General features: G+C 47.7%; 1 protein-coding gene across 7 annotated transcripts in view; it reads left to right on the forward strand.

Annotated features, from left to right (window-relative positions):
* The window catches only part of SGMS1 (sphingomyelin synthase 1), a 93508-nt gene that overhangs the window by 69093 nt on the left and 3598 nt on the right, over positions 1–20817 (forward strand). For all 7 annotated transcript variants that reach the window (XM_074544533.1, XM_074544535.1, XM_074544534.1 and 4 more), the window contains 4 exons: positions 10222–11047; positions 14798–14915; positions 17791–17944; positions 18662–18828. In XM_074544533.1, coding sequence (XP_074400634.1) covers positions 10428–11047; positions 14798–14915; positions 17791–17944; positions 18662–18828 — 1059 coding nt within the window. In that variant the 5' untranslated portion in view covers positions 10222–10427. The remainder of the gene's footprint in view (positions 1–10221; positions 11048–14797; positions 14916–17790; positions 17945–18661; positions 18829–20817) is intronic.

Below are 20817 nucleotides of genomic sequence, written 5' to 3' on the forward strand. Positions count from 1 at the left end.
TTTTATTTTTTCTTGTTGTATTTTCACTCCCTGATAACGAGGGTCAATAAATTCTCCTTTTTTTTTTGTGATGCTCTGGCTGCTATTTCTATTATCTTGTCTTTCAGATAAGACAGTCCCCGAATGTGGCAAATCACTTTTAATTCTTTTACACCATTTTCTGAGTTAGTTACATGAAAGAATAATTTCACCATTATGCTACAGTCTAAGATAGGACATATGACACTACTACTTATAAAAGCTATATGGTGCATACATAAACTGACAGATTACACTATACCAAAAGCAGTAATTACAAATTGTACTGTATCAGGATTTTTGTGACCAATAATAACTTGCAAAACAGCCAATAACTATTTGTTATTTATAACAAGAGGAAACACATGCAGGAGGGCATCTTCCAGTCTGTGCTGTAAGTTTTGGCTTGCCTTCTTTTAGTTAAAAGAAAATGTTTAGATTGGTATGGCATGTTTGCTCGAGGCTGTGCTGGCAGCTGGACACCCCTCCATTCTTTCTGTGGCAGGAGGAGAGGGATGACATGCCCACCCATTCAGGAGGCATCTGATGGAAGTGTTTTTAGTTATTTCTGGCTGTGAAGGGTGGATAAAGTGCTGGCTGAACTTTGCGACTGTTTTGGGTTGCTTTGCACTTTGTTTTGGGTTGCTTTGGTGTTTTATGGGCTGTGGGTGAGTGGTGGATGGCAGCATTCCCCAGGTAGGGGACTTTGGAAGGTGAAATATTGTTCAATTTCAAACTGACAGAGAGCAGGGTTAAATTGGATATCAGGAAAAAATTCTTCCCTATGACAGTGGGCAGGCCCTGGCACAGGGTGCCCAGAGCAGCTGTGGCTGCCCCTGGATCCCTGGAAATGTCCAAAGCCAGGATGGACAGGGCTTGGAAAAGCCTGGGAAGGTGTCCCTGCCATGGTAGGGGTGGCACTGGATGATCTTTGAGGTCCCTTCCAACCCAAACCACTCTGAGATTCTATTTTTAAACACACCTTCATTTCCATGGCAGGAACACAAGCTGCTCGCACTTACCCGGTACCTCCGGCTGAGATTCCCTTGTTTGGCTGGAATTACAGGTTACCTTTGGAACTGATTTAATTGATGTGCTCAAATCCTTCCAGTTCAGCCTGTGGATCTGTTACCCAGCCATCCAGACTTTCCTGTTCAGTGTGCCAGGTCTGGAGGGATTTGCAGAAGAAAGGATGGCTGAGAGCCACAGTGCCAGAGATGTTCCCTGGGATTGTCCATAGCCAGGTGCCTGATGGACATCTCCATAAAGGTGTCAGGACAGCATGACTCAGGCACATCCCTGTGCCTCAACTGTGCCACTAGAAAAGGAATTTAGAAGCAATTGGATGTGGCTGCAGGAGGAATTTACTTCTGAGGCTTTCGGGTGGTTATTGAAATATCTATAATTTCCAGAACTGTTAGATGGTGAGATCTGAGGTTTTTATCTTCCTTTATTTCACCTTCTTTGTGAACCTAATTGATCATAACTTTTGAGCTGAGGGGAATATGTAAAACATATTTTGCAGCCTTTGAACACACTGTAATGACTTTGAGTGACTCTGCATGTGGTCTAGTTGTTTGACATGTAGTTGGTGGTACACACTGATAGATGATTGAAGATCACAATTCAGACTGACCATTGCTGTCAGTGTGGAAGGAAACTTGTTTTCAGTATTATTTTGTGATCTTCAATCATCTATCAGTTAAAATTGTAGGGAATGCTTCATGTTTCAGGGAAGATATTTGTGTATTCCTGTTGTTTGGGTTCAGTGTCAGCAGCAAGATTTGAGCAGGATTTGCTGGTGTCACAGATCACTGATGGGAGCAGTGTCACATCTGACGTGGATTGGGAGCAGCTGAGTAGGAGCAGTGGATGGAATGAGTAGGAATAGCCTGACACACAGATAAAGCTGTGAGCAAGGCACTGGGCAAGGAATAGCTTGAGTTTCTGGAGACCAAATTCTGAAATTTGGAGCTTGTTGGATCATCAAAGTGTGGCATTCAGTGCCCAAAACACTGAGCAGCAATGATGAAATTGCCTGTAAAAGGCAAAAGCCCCCCTGGAGCAGGAACCAGAGCTGCTCTGAGTTGTTTGGCACCCTCCTTGTGGATGGCTGGGCTGGGAAGGGGAGGATTTGTGTCCCCAACCCCACTGGGTTTGCTGCAAGGCCAAGTGGAAGATCTGCACTGCAGACAGAGGGATTTGGCTTCCTGTGATGGAGTGTAAAGAAAGTTTTTGGGATTTGGCAAATAAACAGAGAGGGTTTTTCCTGCTTGTAGCATAACCACAAAAAGGAGGATGCCAGGACAGTTCATCTGCAATGTCAGGAGATGTAAGACACATCACCATGCAGGCTGTACACCCATAATTTGTTGGCAGTCAAGATGGTTTGGGATTTTTTCCTTTTTCTTCCCTTTTCTGTGTTTAGGATTTTTCTAGACCAACTATGCAATGGGAGCCTTTCTCTCCTTCCTGCAGATACATGCCTTGAAGAGACTTATTTGATTTTTGATACAACTCTGAATAGGTATTGCTGGAAAGAGGAGGACTCTGTGTTCCAAAATTCAGACTATTTACACAAGAAATAATCTTGAATACGTGTGGTGTTTTGTCTTTCAGACCAAGGAACACTCAGTGTTACATGAAACTAAATTAATAAATGCAAACCCAGGGATTGTTTTTGTTTTCCAAGAGGAATGGCATTGAAAGTGAATAATGTTGATGGTGTGTCTTTTTGGGTGGGTTTATGAAAAGTAACAGCTGAAGTGCAGAGAACAGCATTGTGCGTGAAGATATTCACATTTCAGCTCTGGAGGCTTGGAGTCTTTGATGTGGGTCTGATATGTTGGGACTTCAAAAGCAGGATGTTTGAAATAAAATATTTATATTGCTAATGAAATATGGAAATATTATTCTAGGCTGGGAATCGTAGCGTGTAAATTTAGTTTTCTTTTGCTTTAGTTACAACCCTGGCAAAGGCACTGGGGAGGGAGCAACTCTTGTGGTCTGGCTACTGTCTCATACATGGCCAGTAACAAACCCTAATATTAAAAAAATATGTCAAGTAACTGATTTAAGCCTTTAGTGAGGATCTGTTTTCTCTGTGATTTCTGCCAGGTTTCCTTTTCCTAATCTGCATGGCTGGTTTGGCAAATTATGCTGGAGTCTGCATTTCAGAGCCACGTTACCATCAGTCACAAGACTGCTCTCAGTTTCCTTGGGCACAACTTCCCTTTATGTTCCCATGATTTTTTAATTTTTAAATTCATGCTGCCACTTAGATTCCCAGAGGTTTCCAACAAATCTGACTTTCTAATAATAAATGGCTTTTAGGTAGTCACTGGAGGTAAAAAAAAACCCTCACAAAAACCTCAAAACACCTGCACTAATTGAATTAAAATATGGAGCATGTCACAAACGTTTAGCCTCTCCTTATTTTCCTGCTTCCATCCTTGTAGGGAAAAAAAACCCACTTTTTCTGCCTTTTTAGTGTTTCATCTGTTTCCCTTTGAGGCTGTTTGTGGTTGTGTGTCAGTGAGGGCAGGCCGGGCAGTGTCAGGAGCATCACCGTGTGCTCTCAGTGCCCGATTGTCTGAGGGCTTGCATGAGGATGTGGGGCTCCGTTTCCAGCCCTGGCCCAGATCCTCAGGCAGCACAGGGGTGTGTGCTGAGCTCTGCTCTGCTCTGCCCTGCTGGGGACAGAGCCTGCTGCTGCCTGAGCACAGAGCCCACAGCGCTCAGGGCTGCTCTGTCCCCATCCCACAGGGGCGAGGTCTGAGCGTGGCGTGGTGCCCAAGGGGCCTGCGTTGGTTTGTGGGCTTGGTTCTGCTATAGGGAGCTGCTGAAGCATTGAAGGTCCTGGTGTCTGAGCAGGTTATTCATAAAATCACAGAGTGGTTTGGGTTGGAAGGATCTTAAAGCTCATCTTGTCCCACCTCCTGCCATGAGTGCCATGGGTGCCACCTTCTGCAGGTGCTCCATTCCAATCTGGCCTTGGGCACTGCCAGGGATCCAGGGGCAGCCACAGCTTCTCTGAGCACCCTGTGCCAGAGCCTCACCACCCTCACAAGGCAGAATTTTTTCCCAATATGCAGTTTAAACTAATTTTTAAAGATTTGTGACATTCTGTTAATATTTTCACCCCGCCCCCCTGTCCCCCTCCCTTTGCATTTGGGGTGGGGAGCATGGACTTCCTATTGCAGCTGTTCAAAAATAAGCCAATATTGGTCCCACTTCCATTGCAGATAGTGAATTACTTTAGGATGAAGACATTAGGATTGTGGAATGGAGTACAAAATGGGATGGGTGCTTGGGTTATACCTGGAATGGGCAGAAGGGCTCTGCCTCCCTGACTTGGTGCAGCTTCCCAGCCTGAAATAATTGCAACTTAAACCTGCCCTGCTCCATCCTTTCAGTTCCAGAATCATTGGAAGCAGGATTTCTGTCCTGGGAAAATAAAAGCCCTGCTTGGCAGCTGCTCCTGGGGTGGGACTGCTGGTCAGGTCCTCTTTGCTGGTTTTCATCACTACTGCCGAGCACCAGGAGGGTGGGAGAGGAAGAAAGCTGAGCTGTGGGGCTATAAATCACAGAATTAGGGGGTTGTTTGGGTTGGAAGGGACCTTGAAGACCATCCAGTTTCAGTTTCTGCCATGAGCAGGGACTCCTTCCACTCAGACCAGGCTGCTCCAAGCCCTGGTGGAGTCTCATGGAGGGAAATGCTCCCTGGTGGTGTTCCCATCTGGAGATGGGACCTTTTTGGTTCTCCAAGTGTGCTGCAAGTACTCTGGGTTTTAAATCCTCCATACTCAACTCTGGGCTTGTGGAGTGGATTTTCATTTCTGGGTGGTTTTTTTTTTTTTTTTTAATTCAATTAGGATAGAAAATATATGGTGACGGTTTCTTTTTCTTCTTGGTATCAAGTAATTTAGAAAAAAGCAGGCTGCTCAGGGATTGATGTAGTATTCAGGCAGGGCTTTGTGTAAGGAGCTGAGTTCAGGGGATGTGGGTGTTGCTTTGCATTTTCACCCCAGCCTGTCTTTTCATAGTAGTGGCTCCTCTTGCTCTGACTTCCTGTCCACAGACCAATGTTTTCCATCTGAGGGTGACCTTGGAAACCTGCCTTATAACTCTGTGCAACTTGTGAGCCCACCTGTGCCTCAGTGCTATACTTACAGCTATTTTATATTTGCATATATTTGCATTTCCAGCACAAACCCAGCTTTACTGGCCTGTTTTACACTGCCAGCAGTTTCTGGCTTGTTATGGTGCAGAAGAGGTGATGCTGGTTTGGAGACAAGCATGTCCTGGAGGGAGGGAAACACTGCTTGAGAGCTTGTTAGGGCTACCCAGCACATAATTTGTGGCAGGCAGCTCCCTTCCCTTGCAAATTGGTGTGCAGAGGTGCTTGTCAAGCACAGGATGTCCAGTTATTGAGGTGTCACAGTGTTATTGTTGGCCATGATGAAATGCCTGGACAGGAGGTGACTGTAGCAGTGACTCAGGCCCTGCTGCTGTGAACAGTTTGTTTTGTGCTCTAAAAAACCCAGGACAAGGGCTCCCAGCTTTTATTGGGGGCACTCAGTCTCTGTGTGACTCCTGCTCATCATTCATGGGGAGTTCACTGCTGGGCTGGGTTGTAAAGCATTAAATCTTCAGCCCTTACAGCAGCTGCTTTCTCTGCTTATTTGTGTGCACACATTATCAGTGTGAACCTCAAAGTTTGGTTTCCAAAGGCCAAAATGTCACTATTGTACCTTCCAGCTGTGCTTATGAACCTCTCTCATTTAGGCTCTCATTTTTTCACCGAGAGTTGAATCCTCTCAACTTCTCTGGGCTGTCTGGGAAGGATGCTGATGGTTGCAAGTGGAGCAGAGCAGTGCCTCTGAAAGGATTTCCTGGCTCCTGGTGACGAGTTGCTGAAATAGCTTTTTATTTGACTGATTTCTATAGTGACTGTTGCCCTGGCAGCAAAGCTTAGAGAGTAGAAGCACAAACACGAGCGGGGCACAATTTGATTTTAGTAGGCTTAGGTTTTCTTTGCTTTGGTTGGGTTTCAGAGTGCTTTAGGAGGAGTTTCAAGATGAACAAACAGATAAGGGAGGTGTTTTTTTACTGGTTTGAGTGGATGTGGTTTTGTCTCATCAGTGTTAATTGTGAGAATTAACCATTTCTGCTTGCAAGGAGACCCCAGACCTGGGCCTTGTCCTCAGCATGGGAAAAGTGTGGAGCTGGTCCAGAGGAGGCCTTGAAGATGCTCCAGGGCTGGAGCCAGGCTGGGAGAAGAGAAGGCTCCAGGGAGAGCTCAGAGCCCCTGCCAGGGCCTAAAGGGGCCCCAGGAGAGCTGGAGAGGGACTGGGGACAAGGGATGGAGGGACAGGACACAGGGAATGGCTTCCACTGCCAGAGGGCAGGGCTGGATGGGATATTGGGAATTAGGAATTGTTCCTGGCAGGGTGGGCAGGCCCTGGCACAGCTGTGGCTGCCCCTGGATCCCTGGCAGTGCCCAAGGCCAGGCTGGAGCAGCCTGGGACAGTGCAAGGTGTCCCTGCCCATGGCAGGAGTGGCACTGGATGGGCTTTGAGGTCCCTCCCAAGCCAGATCATTCCATGATTCTCATGTGGAGGAGTAATCAGCTGATGAATTCATGGTTGATTATTTTGTTCTTTAACCAAAAGGTTTGATGCTCCCACCTTTGCTCCTTGTGCCCAGCTGATCTGAGAAGAGCAGGTCTTGATGGGCAGGGTTATAGCAGTGCACCCCAAATCCTTGTTTAACCCTCTGGCCAAGGTGTAGGTGGAAGTGGTGGTGGGAATAACTCCCCATGTTTTGAGTTAGCACTTCAGTGTTTACTGGCAACAGGGGAAAAAGGTCCTGTAAACACAAAGAGGTGCCACCTGGAGCCCTTGATGAGGTTGTTTCATCCTGCTCACTCTTGTGTGGGCATTTTGAGGTGCTGGTTTTCCACAGCATCATTATCACGGTGCAGTTGGTATTGTTATGGTAATCACATTGTTATTTATAATTCCTTGTCGGGTTCAGGCTCCTTAACGAGGCAGCTCTGCTGCAGGTGGAGGGAATTTTTAGTCAGCCAAGCTAAAGAACCTGTGGCAGAGCTGGGGAGGTTTGTGTGTGCCTCATCTTGGGCTGACACTGCTCCCCACCTTCTGTCTTCAGGAGAGGAGAAGACCTTTTGTGGAAGGGAAGGGCTCAGGGAGAGCTGTGAGTCCCCCACAGTTTCTGCAAACCAAACCCCCATCAAGCTTTCATGGATGCACCAGAGGGAATGAGGAATTTTTAATGTGGCAAGCTGGAAGGTGTGAGTAAAGAAGCTTTTTTGCCTTTCCTCCCCCATTAGGCAGGCTGTGAAAACAGGCTTGAATAAGAAGTGGTGTTAAAAATTTTAGTTGGTTTTCTTCATTTTAACTCTCAGTGAAAACAACTCATCTCCAAGGCCTGTGTCCTTGTTCTTCTGTATCTTTTACTCTGCTTTTACAAAAGGTGCTTGATAGTGATTTCCACTGGTGGTGTGAGAGCACATTTTGGAACTGATGGTAGATGCCAGCAGTGTTGCCCAAACCTGCAGTTTTACTGCAAGGCACACTTCTGTTGGTTTTTGTCAGGCTGCCAGGCCGGGTATCCTGGGGTCACACAGCATTTTGGGACTCTCCTGCCAATATCCAAGTGCTGTTTGCAGCTGGCAACAGATTTTTTCCATCTGGAGCTCATCTTAGCACCTGCTGGAAGCTTTCATGGAATGGTTTAGGTTGGAAAAGCCCTCTGAGCTCATCAAGTCCAACCATTCCCCCAAGCACTCCCAAGGCCACGTCTAACCCCTGTCCCCAAGTGTCACATCTACAAATGTTTAAATCCCTCCAGGCAGGGATGGTGACTCTGCCACTGCCCTGGGCAGCCTATTTCAGAGCTAGACAACCTTTTCCATGGAGAAATTTTTCCCACTGTCCAATCCAGACCTTCCCTGGCAGTGGAGATGTAGTTTGGAGGTTGGCTACAGGCTCCTGAGCTGTGTCTTTAAATGTTGTCAGGGTGGACAGGTATCTGCTCTGTCAGGTTCAGGGATTAGGGAAATGAGGATTTAGGCACTCTAGTGTTGAAAACTGAAAAGATTTAGTTAATACTGGCCTAACTTGTGTGCCCACAGGGTGCTCAGGCAACCCCAAAGCTGGGCTGAATGGCTGCTGCAGGCCCAGAGCTTGGGTGGGGGAACAGCATTAAAAATAAATAACTTTGGCTTTGTCATTGTGAGGCACCATCCTGGGATGCAACAAGAAGTCTGTCAGGATTGTCTGTTGGGAGTTTGTGCTGCCAGAGCTGGGATTTGAAATGAGTACATGGAGATGGGCAGGTGGAGCTGAGCTGCTGCTCAGTCCTGGCCTTGTAGGAGCTTCTAATGTGGGTTACCATGCATAATTCAGGCCATCCTTTTGCCATGTTCAGGGCTCTGTAACTAAATCCTGATTTGCTAAACACAACTTGAATAATGAAGCAATCTGTGGCTTGAAAGCCTTCCTCAGTATTGAAAGAAAAGGAAGCAAACAGAGCTGTGTCCTCACTTCTGCTCTAAAACAACACATATTTGCACAAAGTGGAAGAGTCGTCTTCATCCCTTGCTCTGTGGACTTAAATCTCTGCACATTCCTGGTGTCCAGAAGTGAGAGGTGGCCTGTCCAAAGTACTGCCAGTCCTTCCATCCAAGGCTTTTTCTTTTCTCTACCATCACAGTTCCTGCCATGGAAAACCAAATTAAACTGCACCTTTTGTTTCTTGCTGAGCGTAGAGGTAACAGGTCAGAAAATGAATTGGTGTGCAGTGTGGTCATGTTTGCATAGGAGTAAAGCTCTGTATCTGTTCTGAGCCACTTCAGTTCAAATCGTGCCAGTAGGGTAAATTATTTTGGTTTTCCTCAGTCACAACTTTGCTCCCTTTGACGAAACACAAACACTTGGGAGCCTGTAAGAGGCTAAAAATATTCTTTCAGCTGATAAAGGCTTGGTTTGACTTTTGAAAATATGAACTGTTTTTTTTTTCCCTGTGCTGTTACCTTCTCACTTCATGTTTATGAGCTGCAGCAGAGCACGTGGTCTGTGGGATGGTGGGGCTTCCACTGCTTTCCTCTCCTTGCTCTGGGGAGGAGCAGTTTTGGGTTTTGGTTCAATAAACACCTCAGATCTGAGGATTTGCTGGTGGTTGCTGCCCTGCCATCACTACTTTGTTTGTTCCCTGTGTCTCAAAAATTCAGGAGGAGATTCCAAGCAAGTAACTTGTGTGTGCTTGTAACCTTTGTACTGGAAGCAATCAGCTTTTCTAAGCTGTTTCTGCAATTCATTGAGTATAGAAGTTTCTTACCTAGTTCCTCTTTAAAAAAAAAAAATCTCCTGGTTCCTTTTTTTTATGTGGTAGACAACATTTCTTTGAATTGGAGTAGTGCACCCTGGTAATGGTTGAATTTACCTCATAGAGCTGCTAAATACTTGCAAACCTAAATGCTTCAGTTTAATTTTAGGCTAATCTGCTTGATTATTGATTTTCCTGATGCTCTTTTGGCCCAGACAGCAGACCCTTGTTTATCTACATAAATTTTTTAGTTTTGATGACTATATGTGGCACCTGGAGGAGTTCTAGGGTGGGTTGGATGGGGCTTGGAGCAAGCTGGTCTAGTGGAAGGTGTTCCTGTCCATGGAATGGGATGAGCTTTAAGGTCCATTCCAACCCAAACCAGTCTGGGATTCTGTGATTTTAGATTTTTGCTTTGCAGAATGAAAAACAAGTTTTGTATTTCGGTCACTGGTGCCACACATTCCATTAAGGTACCAGTCTGTAAGGGGTAGAAGAGATTTCTACCACAAATAATACCAAACATTTGCTCTGTAGCTCCTTAAACCCATGAGTATGAAGATTGTAAGAGGCGTTTGGGTGCTGCTCATGGGCTAGAGCATTGAAATGGAAAATGTAACAAAATCAGAGCAAGAGGGAAGGTTCCCACAGCTGCAAAGTGGTGTTCAAGGTGGTGTTGTTTTGGGAAATCAATGGTGAGCTTGGGAAGGATGATGCTGTGTGCACAAGGTTGCAGCTCAGATCTCCAGAGTGTGTTGTCCATCCCAACCCAAGCAGAGCTGGTTTTGTGCAGGAATTTCCACACTGAATGCCATGCTAATGCCTGGTTCTGTGTTTCTCTCCCCTCCCCAGGAAGAAGGATGCCAACACGAAGATGAAGTAGAGCGTTTCCTACGCTGGCCGCACGCCGCTGTCGGCTGGGCAGGGACGGGCTCTGCCTCTGGCCAAACCCATTGCAGGGACAGCAAGATGAAGCCAAGGAGGAGCTTCCCACCACGCTGGAGCCGCAGTGAGTGCTGCCCACTTTAAAAAGCCCATGTGCCACCGTCCCCGGCGAGATGAAAGAAGTGGTGCTGTGGTCACCCGAGGAGGTGACCGGCTGGCTGACGGACAATGCCGTGCCGGAGTACTGTGAGCCCCTGAAGAACTTCACTGGGCGGGACCTCATCAACCTGACGGAGGAGGATTTCAAGAAATCCCCTCTGTCCCGGGTGTCTTCCGACAGCGGGCAGCGGCTGCTGAACATGATCGAGGGGCTGAAGATGGCTCACCACATGGAGGCTCACAAGAACGGCCACGCCAACGGGCACGTGCGCGCCGGCGACGCCGCGCGCCAGAACGGCTTCGGCGCCGCGCTCAAGCTCAATGGGGGCATCCCCAACGGGTTCAAGAAGGAGATGATCAAGATCCCCATGCCCGAGCCGGAGCGCTCGCAGTATCCCATGGAGTGGGGCAAGACTTTCCTGGCTTTTATTTATGCACTTTTTTGTTTCGTCTTCACCACGGTGACTATCTCGGTGGTTCATGAACGAGTGCCTCCCAAGGAGGTGCAGCCTCCCCTCCCAGATGCATTTTTTGATCGCTTTGATCGGGTGCAATGGGCTTTTTCTATTTGTGAAATCAACGGCATGATCCTTGTAGGACTGTGGTTTGTTCAGTGGCTGCTCTTAAAATACAAGTAAGTAAAACCTTTTCAACACTTGAGTGCTTCTGGCAGCTTTTGGAAGGCAGATGCTGGTTTGCACCCAAACAAAATGAAGCTCCTTGTGATCTTCTTATGTCAGTTTTCAAAGGTGAGGTAGCATGCAGTGTGAGCTGCTTGTGCAGAAGGCAGAGGTCTAAATGTTCCCTAAGAAGCTGAGCAGCACCCCTGCTTGTGTTTTCCTCAGTGTTTAACTCAAACCATTTTCATGGGTGAAAAGCCATGGATTGGATGAAATGATGTTCTGAACTCACTGTTTGTTCTGAGGGAGCACAGCTCATGCTCTTGGGAGGGCAGCTGTGAACCAGGATCCAAGGGAATTGCTGGAGCTGTGCCAGAGAAGGTTTAGGTTGGATTTTAGGGAAAGGTTCTTCCCCAGAGGGTGCTGGGCACTGCCCAGGCTCCCCAGGGAATGGGCACAGCCCTGAGGCTGCCAGAGCTCCAGGAGGGTTTGTACAATGCTCCCAAAGATGTATGGAGTGAGATTATTGGGGTGTCTGTGCAGGGACTGGATCTGGATCAATGATCCTTGTGATCCTTGCAGCTCAGGATATTCCATTATTTTAAACCCAAGCGAAACAGCCAGAGAGGGTGGTGTGGGATTGTCCCCAGTAAGGAGATGTGGGGTTAATAGGGCCATCCCAGGGATCAAACACCCTGTGGTGGTGCTGAGCAGAACCTGTAGGTGAGGAACAGCAGAATCCTTGGAGGTTTTGAAGCAGTGAGATGTGGGCTGAGATGATTTAACATACATATATTGGTGTCACTGGCAGATGTGAAGGTCCCCCCTGCCATGTCCCCATTTGCTTTGGGGTGTCTGTTTTTATTTATGTTCTAGAATCACAGAATGTTTGGGCCTGGAAGGGACTCTAAAAGTCATCCCATTCCAACCTCCTGCTGTGGGAAGTCCTCTTTGGAAGGGCCTTTTCTGGTGTTAGAGGAAGATGCCAGAGCTTGGTCAGTCTGTGCACTGATCATGGAATGTTTCAAGGACCAAAATGCCTCTTTTCTATCCATGAGCAGAGGGATGAAAGTCCAAGAGGCCCAAGCTGTGGCTGAGCAGCAGAAAGGGACGAGCAGGAGAGGAACAGGAGCCCAGCGAGGTGGCTTCATCTGGAGAACCTTATTCTTGTGGCTTTGCATGGGGCACACCAAAGGGGTGGTGACTCAGTGCTGCAGAAAAGCTGAATCCCTTTTGTGGTGGGGTTATCCCCTCCCTTTGAAACTTCATTCAGGAATAAAGGGAGGGCATTGGGCCAGATGGGCCTTCCTCGCTTCTGCTGCCTCATCCCTGGCAGTGCCCAGGGCCAGGTCGACACTGGGGCTTGGAGCAGCCTGGGACAGTGGAAGGTGTCCCTGCCATGGCAGGGGTGGCACTGGATGGGCTTTAAGGTCCTTTCCAAGGCAAACATTCTGTGATTCCATGATTCTGATGCTGTCCATGGCATGGGGTTGGGCTGGTGTCTCTCCAGAAGGCAGGAGCAGGTCTGGCAGGGCACTCTGGAGCTCAAGGCAGCTGCTGAGGCAGATGAACTTCCTGGGAAGCATTCCCAGATGCTGTGGGAGAAGCACAGTGCCAGGATTGTGTTTGGCTCGTGGGGCTAAAGGAGCAGCCTGCTCCTGCTGAGGTCTGCAGAGCTGGGGTGGAGCTCTGGGCCAGGAATACGTGTGGAGGTTGTACTTGCTGGCTCTGTCTCACACTCACACAAATCCTCCTGGGAGAAAGGGAAATATGAAGCTTTTAACATTTATTTTTACTTTATATTACAGTGCAGAGCTCTCTCAGATTTTCCCAAGTTAAAATATGCCAAATCCTGCAAAATCAAGTGGTAGTTTTAATTAAAAAAATAAATTCAGTGCTCAGAGAAATGATTCTTTGGTCTCTCAGAATATGGTTTTGCTCAGCCTTTAATCCCCAACCCCCTGTTTGCCTTAATGTTAAAAAGAAAAAAGCAGGTTCACGTCTGATTCTAAAAGCCACAAGGTGAGATATGAGAGGAAAAATTCTGCAGAGGAGAACCTGTGGAATTCTGGTTCTAAAAGCCACAAGGCTGAGATATGAGAGGAAAAATTCTGCAGAGGAGAACCCCTGCTCTACTGGAGTGGTGCCCTCCACACTTAAATTTCAGTTTGTGGAACAAGATGAATAATTATCATTCTTAACTCACAGCTCTGCCCATGTTTACACCAGGAGAGGGAAGAAAAAGCCTGGAATAGTGTGTTACAGCAGGGAGTGCTCCAGTGCAAAATGTGTTTAGCCTGCAAGAGTTGAATTTTTCCTGATAAATCAAGGCACTCAAGGTGTTACTGATCTGGCCCTGCAAACTCATACTCCTCCAAGAGTGGAGCACTCCAGTTTAATAACCATGCCAAAAGCACTGAAAAATTTAAAAGGTGGCCAATTTTGACTTTGGAAAGAGCTCAGCTTGATAGGAATATTATATTTATTTTTATGTGAGCAAAATAGCAACAACTGAATTCCAGTGCCTGAAGGGAAACTCCAAGAAAGAAGGAGAGGGCCTGGGGACAAGGGATAGAGGGACAGGACACAGGGAATGGCTTCAGACTGACTGAGGGCAGGGATGGATGGGATATTGGAAGGAATTGTTCCCTGGGAGAGTGGAGAGAGCAGCCCAGAGCTGCCCCTGGATCCCTGGCAGTGCCCAAGGCCAGGTTGGATGGGGCTTGGACAGCCTGGGACAGTGAAAGGTGTCCCTGCCATAGCAGGGGTGGAATGAGATGATCTTGGAAGGTTTCTTCCACTCCAGACTGTTGTTGGATTCTGTGAATGCCAGAACCTGCAGCTTGAAATGGCCATGAGTGCAAAGAGCAGTGATTTCAAATGAACCAAACCCACAGGGTCTGTAGCCAGTGGCACACGAAGGGTGATTGCTGTAATTGGATTCACCCCAATTTCTGTAACCCTGGCAGTGATCTCTCCTTAGGATCTCTCCAGAGGCTGCTCCTGTCCTGGTGGATGTGCCAGGAGGGGTTTAATTGTCTTTTGTGGAGGTGTTTTTAGGTGTTACCCAGTGGGACAGTTGAGGGGCTGGCTGTCCCTCCTGAGCCCATCCTTTACCCCAGGTGCTCATGCTGGGTTTGCAGAAGCACCTCACGGTACCCCAGCTGTGCATCTGCCCTCTCAGTGAGCATCAGCCCTCACTGATAAATGTGGCTGTGGCTGTACCCCCTGCAAACACCCTGTCCTGCAGCCAGCCCAGCTCTGCATTTTGATTTGGGAGCTTTCCTTGCTGATGTGAACTGCTTCCTTTATAATGCTGCTCGGGAAAGATGTGTTCTCTCACTCCTCTGGGTTACACAGGAGACTCTTTGTAATCACTGAATTGTGTGTCAGCTGGAATAAACTTACTCCTTTTCATCCCACAGTGAAAATCCTGTAACTTTATCCCCTGCCTCAGATAGGAAATCAGTGACTGGCCACAGCTAACAGAGGGGTGTGGGGCATGAAATCCCCTTTAAAGTCTTCAGCACCCAATCTGCACAGGGTTCTGCATCCTAACCCTTAGATTGCCTGTAGTCACCTTCAAAGGCAGTGTGAGCTGTGTTGCTCCTGTGTTCCTGGAATATTTGTGCAGTAGTTCAGCATTCCCTGATAGTGTCACCAGTTTCCAAAGCATCAGGAGAAACCAGCTGCTGCTTTGTTTTATTTACCTTTGTGGATTTTGTTTCCCTCCTTATTTGTGGCTGTTTTTTCCTCCCTGGCAGGTCTATAATTAGCAGAAGATTTTTCTGTATCGTTGGCACACTATACCTGTACCGGTGTATTACCATGTATGTGACTACACTCCCAGTACCTGGAATGCATTTCAAGTGTTCTCCAAAGGTAAATTCCTCATCTGCCTGTTTCCCCTTCACCCTGCTCTTCCCAAAGCTGCTTTCTCAAGAAGTGTTTCTAAGGGAGGGGATTCTGCCCCCCTGCCCCCCTCAGATGAGGGCCCACCTGGAATTCTGTGCACAGTTCTGGTGTCTCCAACATAAGGAGGACATGGAATTGTTGGAGCAGGTCCAGAGGAGGTCATGGAGATACTGAGGGCTCTGGATCCAGGCTGGGAGAGCTGGGAATGCTCAGCCTGGAGAAGGGAAGGGTGTGTGGAGACCTCACAGCTCCTTCCAGGGCCTGAAGGGACCCAGGGGAGCTGGAGAGGGACCCTGCAACAGGAACTGGAGGGACAGGACACAGGGAATGGGTTCAGAGTGCCAGAGGGCAGGGCTGGATGGGATATTGGGAATTAGGAATTGTTCCCTGGCACGGTGGGCAGGCCCTGGCACAGGGTGCCCAGAGCAGCTGTGGCTGCCCCTGCATCCCTGGCAGTGCCCAAGGCCAGGCTGGATGGGATTGGAGCAGCCTGGGACAGTGGAAGGTGTCCCTGCCATGGCAGGGGTGGAATGGGTGAACTTTAAGCCCAAACCACTCTATAATTTTAATTTGAGAGTGCTGGTTTGGTGTGACAGGGACACCCTTCTGCCCTCTCAGTGGAGGTGCTGCAGGGCAGTGCAGGGATTCCCACCCTTCTCAAAGCACTGAGCTACCCAAATTCTGTGGCATTTTCAGCTAATTTGCATGATCAGCATGTTCCTGTCCCCACTGAAGCTGCTGAAGGTGTGCAACCTTTGCCATGTGTGAGTCACTGATTTCTAAATGAACACACACCTCAGTGTGCCAAATCCAGATAGGATTTGTGGTTGAAAATGACCCAGAGAGACTTTCCTAAGCCTGTCTCCTGCACATATTTTTGCAATTCTGGTAGCACAAGGACTTCTCACCTCCTCCCCAGGCCAGCCCTGACTCCCAGGGATAAATTGTGAAAGCCATGGCTGAAACAAGGCTACTGGGACAGAGGTGCTGACCTTGTGGTCAGCCTGGGAGGGTAATTCAGTGCTCAGGGTGGAGATGGGACAGAGCTGGTGCTGTTGCATCCACCCCTGGTCATCCAGCATTGCTGGAATCCTGCTCCTTGCTGCAATTCCTGGGGCTGGCTGTGCTGTGACACAGCTGAAGCAGGAGAGAGGGCACAAGCACAGCCATAAATCAGCTGGAAGCTGTAAAAATCACTGAGGTACAGGTAATAAAAGCCTGATTGGACTTGATCCACGTGCTGAGGTACAGGTTGTAAAATCTTGATTGGACTTGATCCATGTGCTGTCGTTGTTTTGGTGAGGATTGGCACTTCCAAACAAAGCTTTGGTTCCTCAGGGAAGTCCAGCCAGAACTTTTGTGGCTTTTTGAAGGATTTTGGAAAGAGGAATGAGTAGGAGAGGATCAGCACTGTGCTTGAACAGCCTGCTGCTAGGAAATTAAAAAAGAGAGAACACCAGGTATTTATAGGCTGAAGTGAATAAATCTGCCCGTTTGGGGAATTTGGGGAATTTATGGCCTTGGCAAATCCTTCTCATGACTCAAGTAGAGACAAGCTGAGGGCCCTGATAAGATTAAGGAGTTTTCTTGAAAGCCCTAAATGTACTGGTGGGAAAAGAATAACCTCTCAACACCTTATTGAGTTCTGTGTGATTGTGAAAAGTGGGCTTTGGGGAGCAGTTTGGTGTTTGAGAGCAACTGTTAGCAGGAAATGTTTAATTCCTGCAAAGCACATGCTCCAGTCTGTCAGAATTTATTAATTTTCACTTCTTAAAGCAAGGCCAAGCTTTAAAATAAAAACATAATGGCCAGTCTGGGGTGGGGGGGTGTCTGTGTTTCCTTCTGACAGTTCAGTGGTGTCCATGGATTTTCAAACACCATAAAATGAGGTGAGGATCCAGTTTCTGTTGGAGTGGGAAGCAGAAGGAAATAATCTAGCAGTTTTTTCCAAGGCTTTGGGGTTTGGAGTGAGATGTTCCTCTGTTCATCAGATCCTGGATTTGGCAGTTCAGTCTGGGCAGTTCCTCCTGGTTTCTGTTGGATGATCACCAGTAGGGCCTGTGCTGTTACCAGCAACATGAACTGAATTAAACCTCATTTATTTTAGAGCGTGCTGATTCTTGAACAGAAGGAAAATCTCACCTGAGCACCAGCTACAAGAAGTGCAAAGCACCAAAACACTCCTGTCTCATTCCCAGTCTTTTTCCTGCTAGAAATGTGCTGCCAGCTTTGGGGAAAGGCTGAGGATTTATTTATCTGCTGATTGATCTTGTGGATCAAAGCAGAAGGGGAGGAGAACTGTGGCATTCACATTCTCTGATAAAATCCCTTCACCCAGCATTTTTCTCCTGGGAAGCTGAGAAGCCTCAGAGAAAAGGAAAACAATTCTTACCTCATTTGCTTCTCCTGTGTTGTGCTCACATGTGGAATGTGTTTGGAGATTGTTTACCCACAGGGGATTGTTTATTGCATTCTGCTGTGAGTTGTTTTCACTCATTGGCCAATCACAGTCAAGCTGTGTCAGGACTCTGGAGAGAGTCACAAGTTTTCATTATTAGCTTTTGAGCATTTAGTAGGTATCCTTTTTGTATTCTTTAGTATAGTATCATATTCTTTAATGTAATATAGTATTCTTTAATATAATATAGTGTTCTTTAATATAATATAGTATTATAAAATAATAAATTGGCCTTTTGAGAACATGGAGTCAGATTCATCATTCCTCCCTGCCCCGGGGGTCCCTGCAAATACAATAAAGAACTGAAAAGCCAAATTGCTGCTTAAAACCATTGCTTTGAGCTGTGATATTTTACTCTGTTTTTGTGTTTTGCTGTCCCACTAGCTCTTTGGAGACTGGGAATCTCACCTGAGAAGGATAATGAAGTTGATTGCTGGCGGAGGCTTGTCCATCACGGGCTCCCACAACATGTGTGGGGATTACCTGTACAGCGGCCACACCGTCATCCTCACCCTCACCTACCTGTTCATCAAAGAGTGTGAGTGCCCTGCTGCCTTCCTCTCTGAGGGGTTCCTGTTGTGTTCATGAGCACAATTCCAGTTTAAATATCTGTGTGCTCCATGGTGAAACAGCCTCACACTGGGTATTGGGGGAGAATTCTTCACTAGGGGGGTTGTAAGGTTTTGGGTTGGGAGGGACCTAAAAACCATCTTATCCCATCCCCTGTCATGGCAGGGACACTTTCCACTGTCCCAGGCTGCTCCCAGCCCTGTTCAACCTGGCCTTGGGCACTGCTAGGGATCCAGGGGCAGAAGCCACAGCTGCTCTGGGAATCTGAACCTGCCCAACCTCCCAGGGAACAATTCCTAATTCCCAATATCCCATCTAAACACAAGCAGGTTGATTTGACTGGCCAGGGTATTATATATCTTAATATATATATATTATATTTAAATATCTTCTATATCTTATATATATATATCTTATATATCTTATATAAGATATATTATATCTTTCTCAAAAGATTTCATAACCTTTCTCATTTCCAAGATGTCATTACCCCTGAGTACAATTTTAGGCTCCACCTTTAAGAGAGTGATCCTTATTTTGTGATCTCAGCATTCCTGCTGTTAATCTGAGCCTAGGCACCTCTGTGTCAGGCAGGATTGCAGTCCATGACCTCAGCTAATCACTGCAGCAGTCCTGATAAGCTTCCAGCTGGCAGTAACCCCTGCTTGTGCTTCTTTCTTTGCAGATTCCCCACGGCGACTCTGGTGGTACCACTGGCTCTGCTGGGCTCTCAGCATGGTGGGGATGTTCTGCATCCTCCTTGCTCATGACCACTACACTGTGGACGTGGTGGTGGCTTACTACATCACTACAAGGCTATTCTGGTGGTACCACACAATGGCCAACCAGCAAGTGAGTGCCTCCCACTCCTTGGATGCTCCTGCTTGTAGCCTGGGGTGGGGTGAGAATATCCAGGCTCATCCATTTCCTCTGGAGAGTTCCTCTCTTCCTCCCAACTATTGGGTTTATAGGGGAGAAAGAGGCATCGTTCATTGGGTTCTTCACCACAAAAATATGGGAAGGGTTTCCCAAAGGCAGGCAGAGCTCTCCCACCCCTGGGTAACCTCAGTTTTTTGAATTCTCCTGAATTTGGCCCAGGTGGCCACATTTGTGACAGAACAACAAACCATTTAGATTCTTTTGCCTTGGTTTTGTTTAGTTTGGTGGTTGAGGCCAGCTGGGGGTTTTCCTGTGCTCTGTGGCTCTGTGCCACAGGTCCCTTGAGGTGCAGGAAGAGCCTCACTAAAAAGGGAACTGGTTTTTGAAAGGGCTTCCAGGGGGTGGAGAGTTCTCCTGGCTGGTGAACTGGAACAGTCAGGGAGGAGCTGACAGTGCTGAGGAAGGTGAGACCTCCTCTGCTGTGCAGGGCAGGGTCAGGAGATCAGGAGATCAGAGCAAGGTTCTTCCCCCAGAGGGTGCTGGCACTGCCCAGGCTCCCCAGGGAATGGGCACAGCCCCGAGGCTGCCAGAGCTCCAGGAGAGCTTGGACACTGCTCCAGGGATGCCCAGGGTGGGATTGTTGGGGTGCCTTTGCAAGAACAGAGGCTGGATCAATGATCTCTCTGGGTCCCTTCCAGCTGCGCATGTTCCATGGTTCTCTGAGAGGAAATGCACAAGTGTTTGCCACAGATAGTAGACAAGGGAGTTAACAGATATTTTTAGCTCCATAGCAGCACATTGGTGTCCAAATATTTTCTGTGCTCATGGTCAAAGATCTTTTGCTTATCTATGACATATGCTGGTAATTATGTGTAATAAAGACATCCTACAATGGTAGAAGATGAATTTATGTTGGGACAGTGCAGATTTTAGATCGATTATCACAGAATCATCATGGGCTGGAAAGGGCCCTAAAGGTCATCTAAGTTCCACCTTGTTATTCCACTGGTTTGGTGCTGCCTGAAGCAAAACACCACAGCCATATTTGGCTAATTGCCAGTTAGGTGCCCTTTGATGTTCACTCAGCTTGGGAGGCACTGTGCCCACGCTCTGCAGCTCCTGTCTCACAACAGCTGAGGGTTCCACACACAATCCAGAGCATTCCACACTCTCACTCTGCTCCTGGGCTCCCAGAGCAGTGGTGCTTCCAAGCTGGAAGTGCTGGAGTGCCCTCAGTCCTGCTGAGGAGTTGCTTCAGCAGAGCTTTGGTGTGGAAATGTTCCTGTCCTGCTGCCCTGAGCTGCCAGCATGTTGGGAAATGCCAGTCCCTGGCTCCTTCCCTGAGCACACACTGGTGTGCTGCTCTCTCCTTCCTCCTGCTGGGGCTTGTGCCTGGCCTTAAAATTAAAAGCAACAATGGATTTATTTGACACGTGAGCTTGACATGGAGATGAAACTCGAGAATACGAGCCCTGTGTGTGCTTGTGTGCACACATGTGCTCATGTGTTCCCTTTGGGGGGTGGGTACAGGGATCCCTGGCTCTGGTGTGGATAGTAGGCAGCAGGGGGGTTGGATGTGGTTGGTCTGGGGCTTGCTCATGGCTGAGAGAAGCAGAAGGTAGGTGGGAGCAGTCTGGGAGCATGTGGAGGGCAGGGCAGGGTTCTGGCTTCCTCCAGATGGGTTGGGACGTGCCCTGCTCATGGCTCCATGTTGCAGTAAGGTAGAAAATGATGAAGAAAAGCCTTATAAAATCAGGCCTGCTCTGGCTGGCCTGTCATTTATTCTAAGGGAAGCTAGCACTGTGGAAGTTCCCATGTGAAGCAATCCTGGGGTGAGCAGTTTGTTAGCATAACAATCTGTTCCTAACATCCTGCTTTGGGATGGCATTTTCATTCCCAAAGGAGACCAGACACCTGTGTTGGGTCACTCCTTCTTTCCTGTGGGCCCATCAAACAACTGAG

The sequence above is a fragment of the Zonotrichia albicollis genome, chromosome 7 (assembly GCF_047830755.1).
Source record: "Zonotrichia albicollis isolate bZonAlb1 chromosome 7, bZonAlb1.hap1, whole genome shotgun sequence".
In the NCBI taxonomy this organism is placed as follows: Eukaryota; Metazoa; Chordata; class Aves; order Passeriformes; family Passerellidae; genus Zonotrichia; species Zonotrichia albicollis.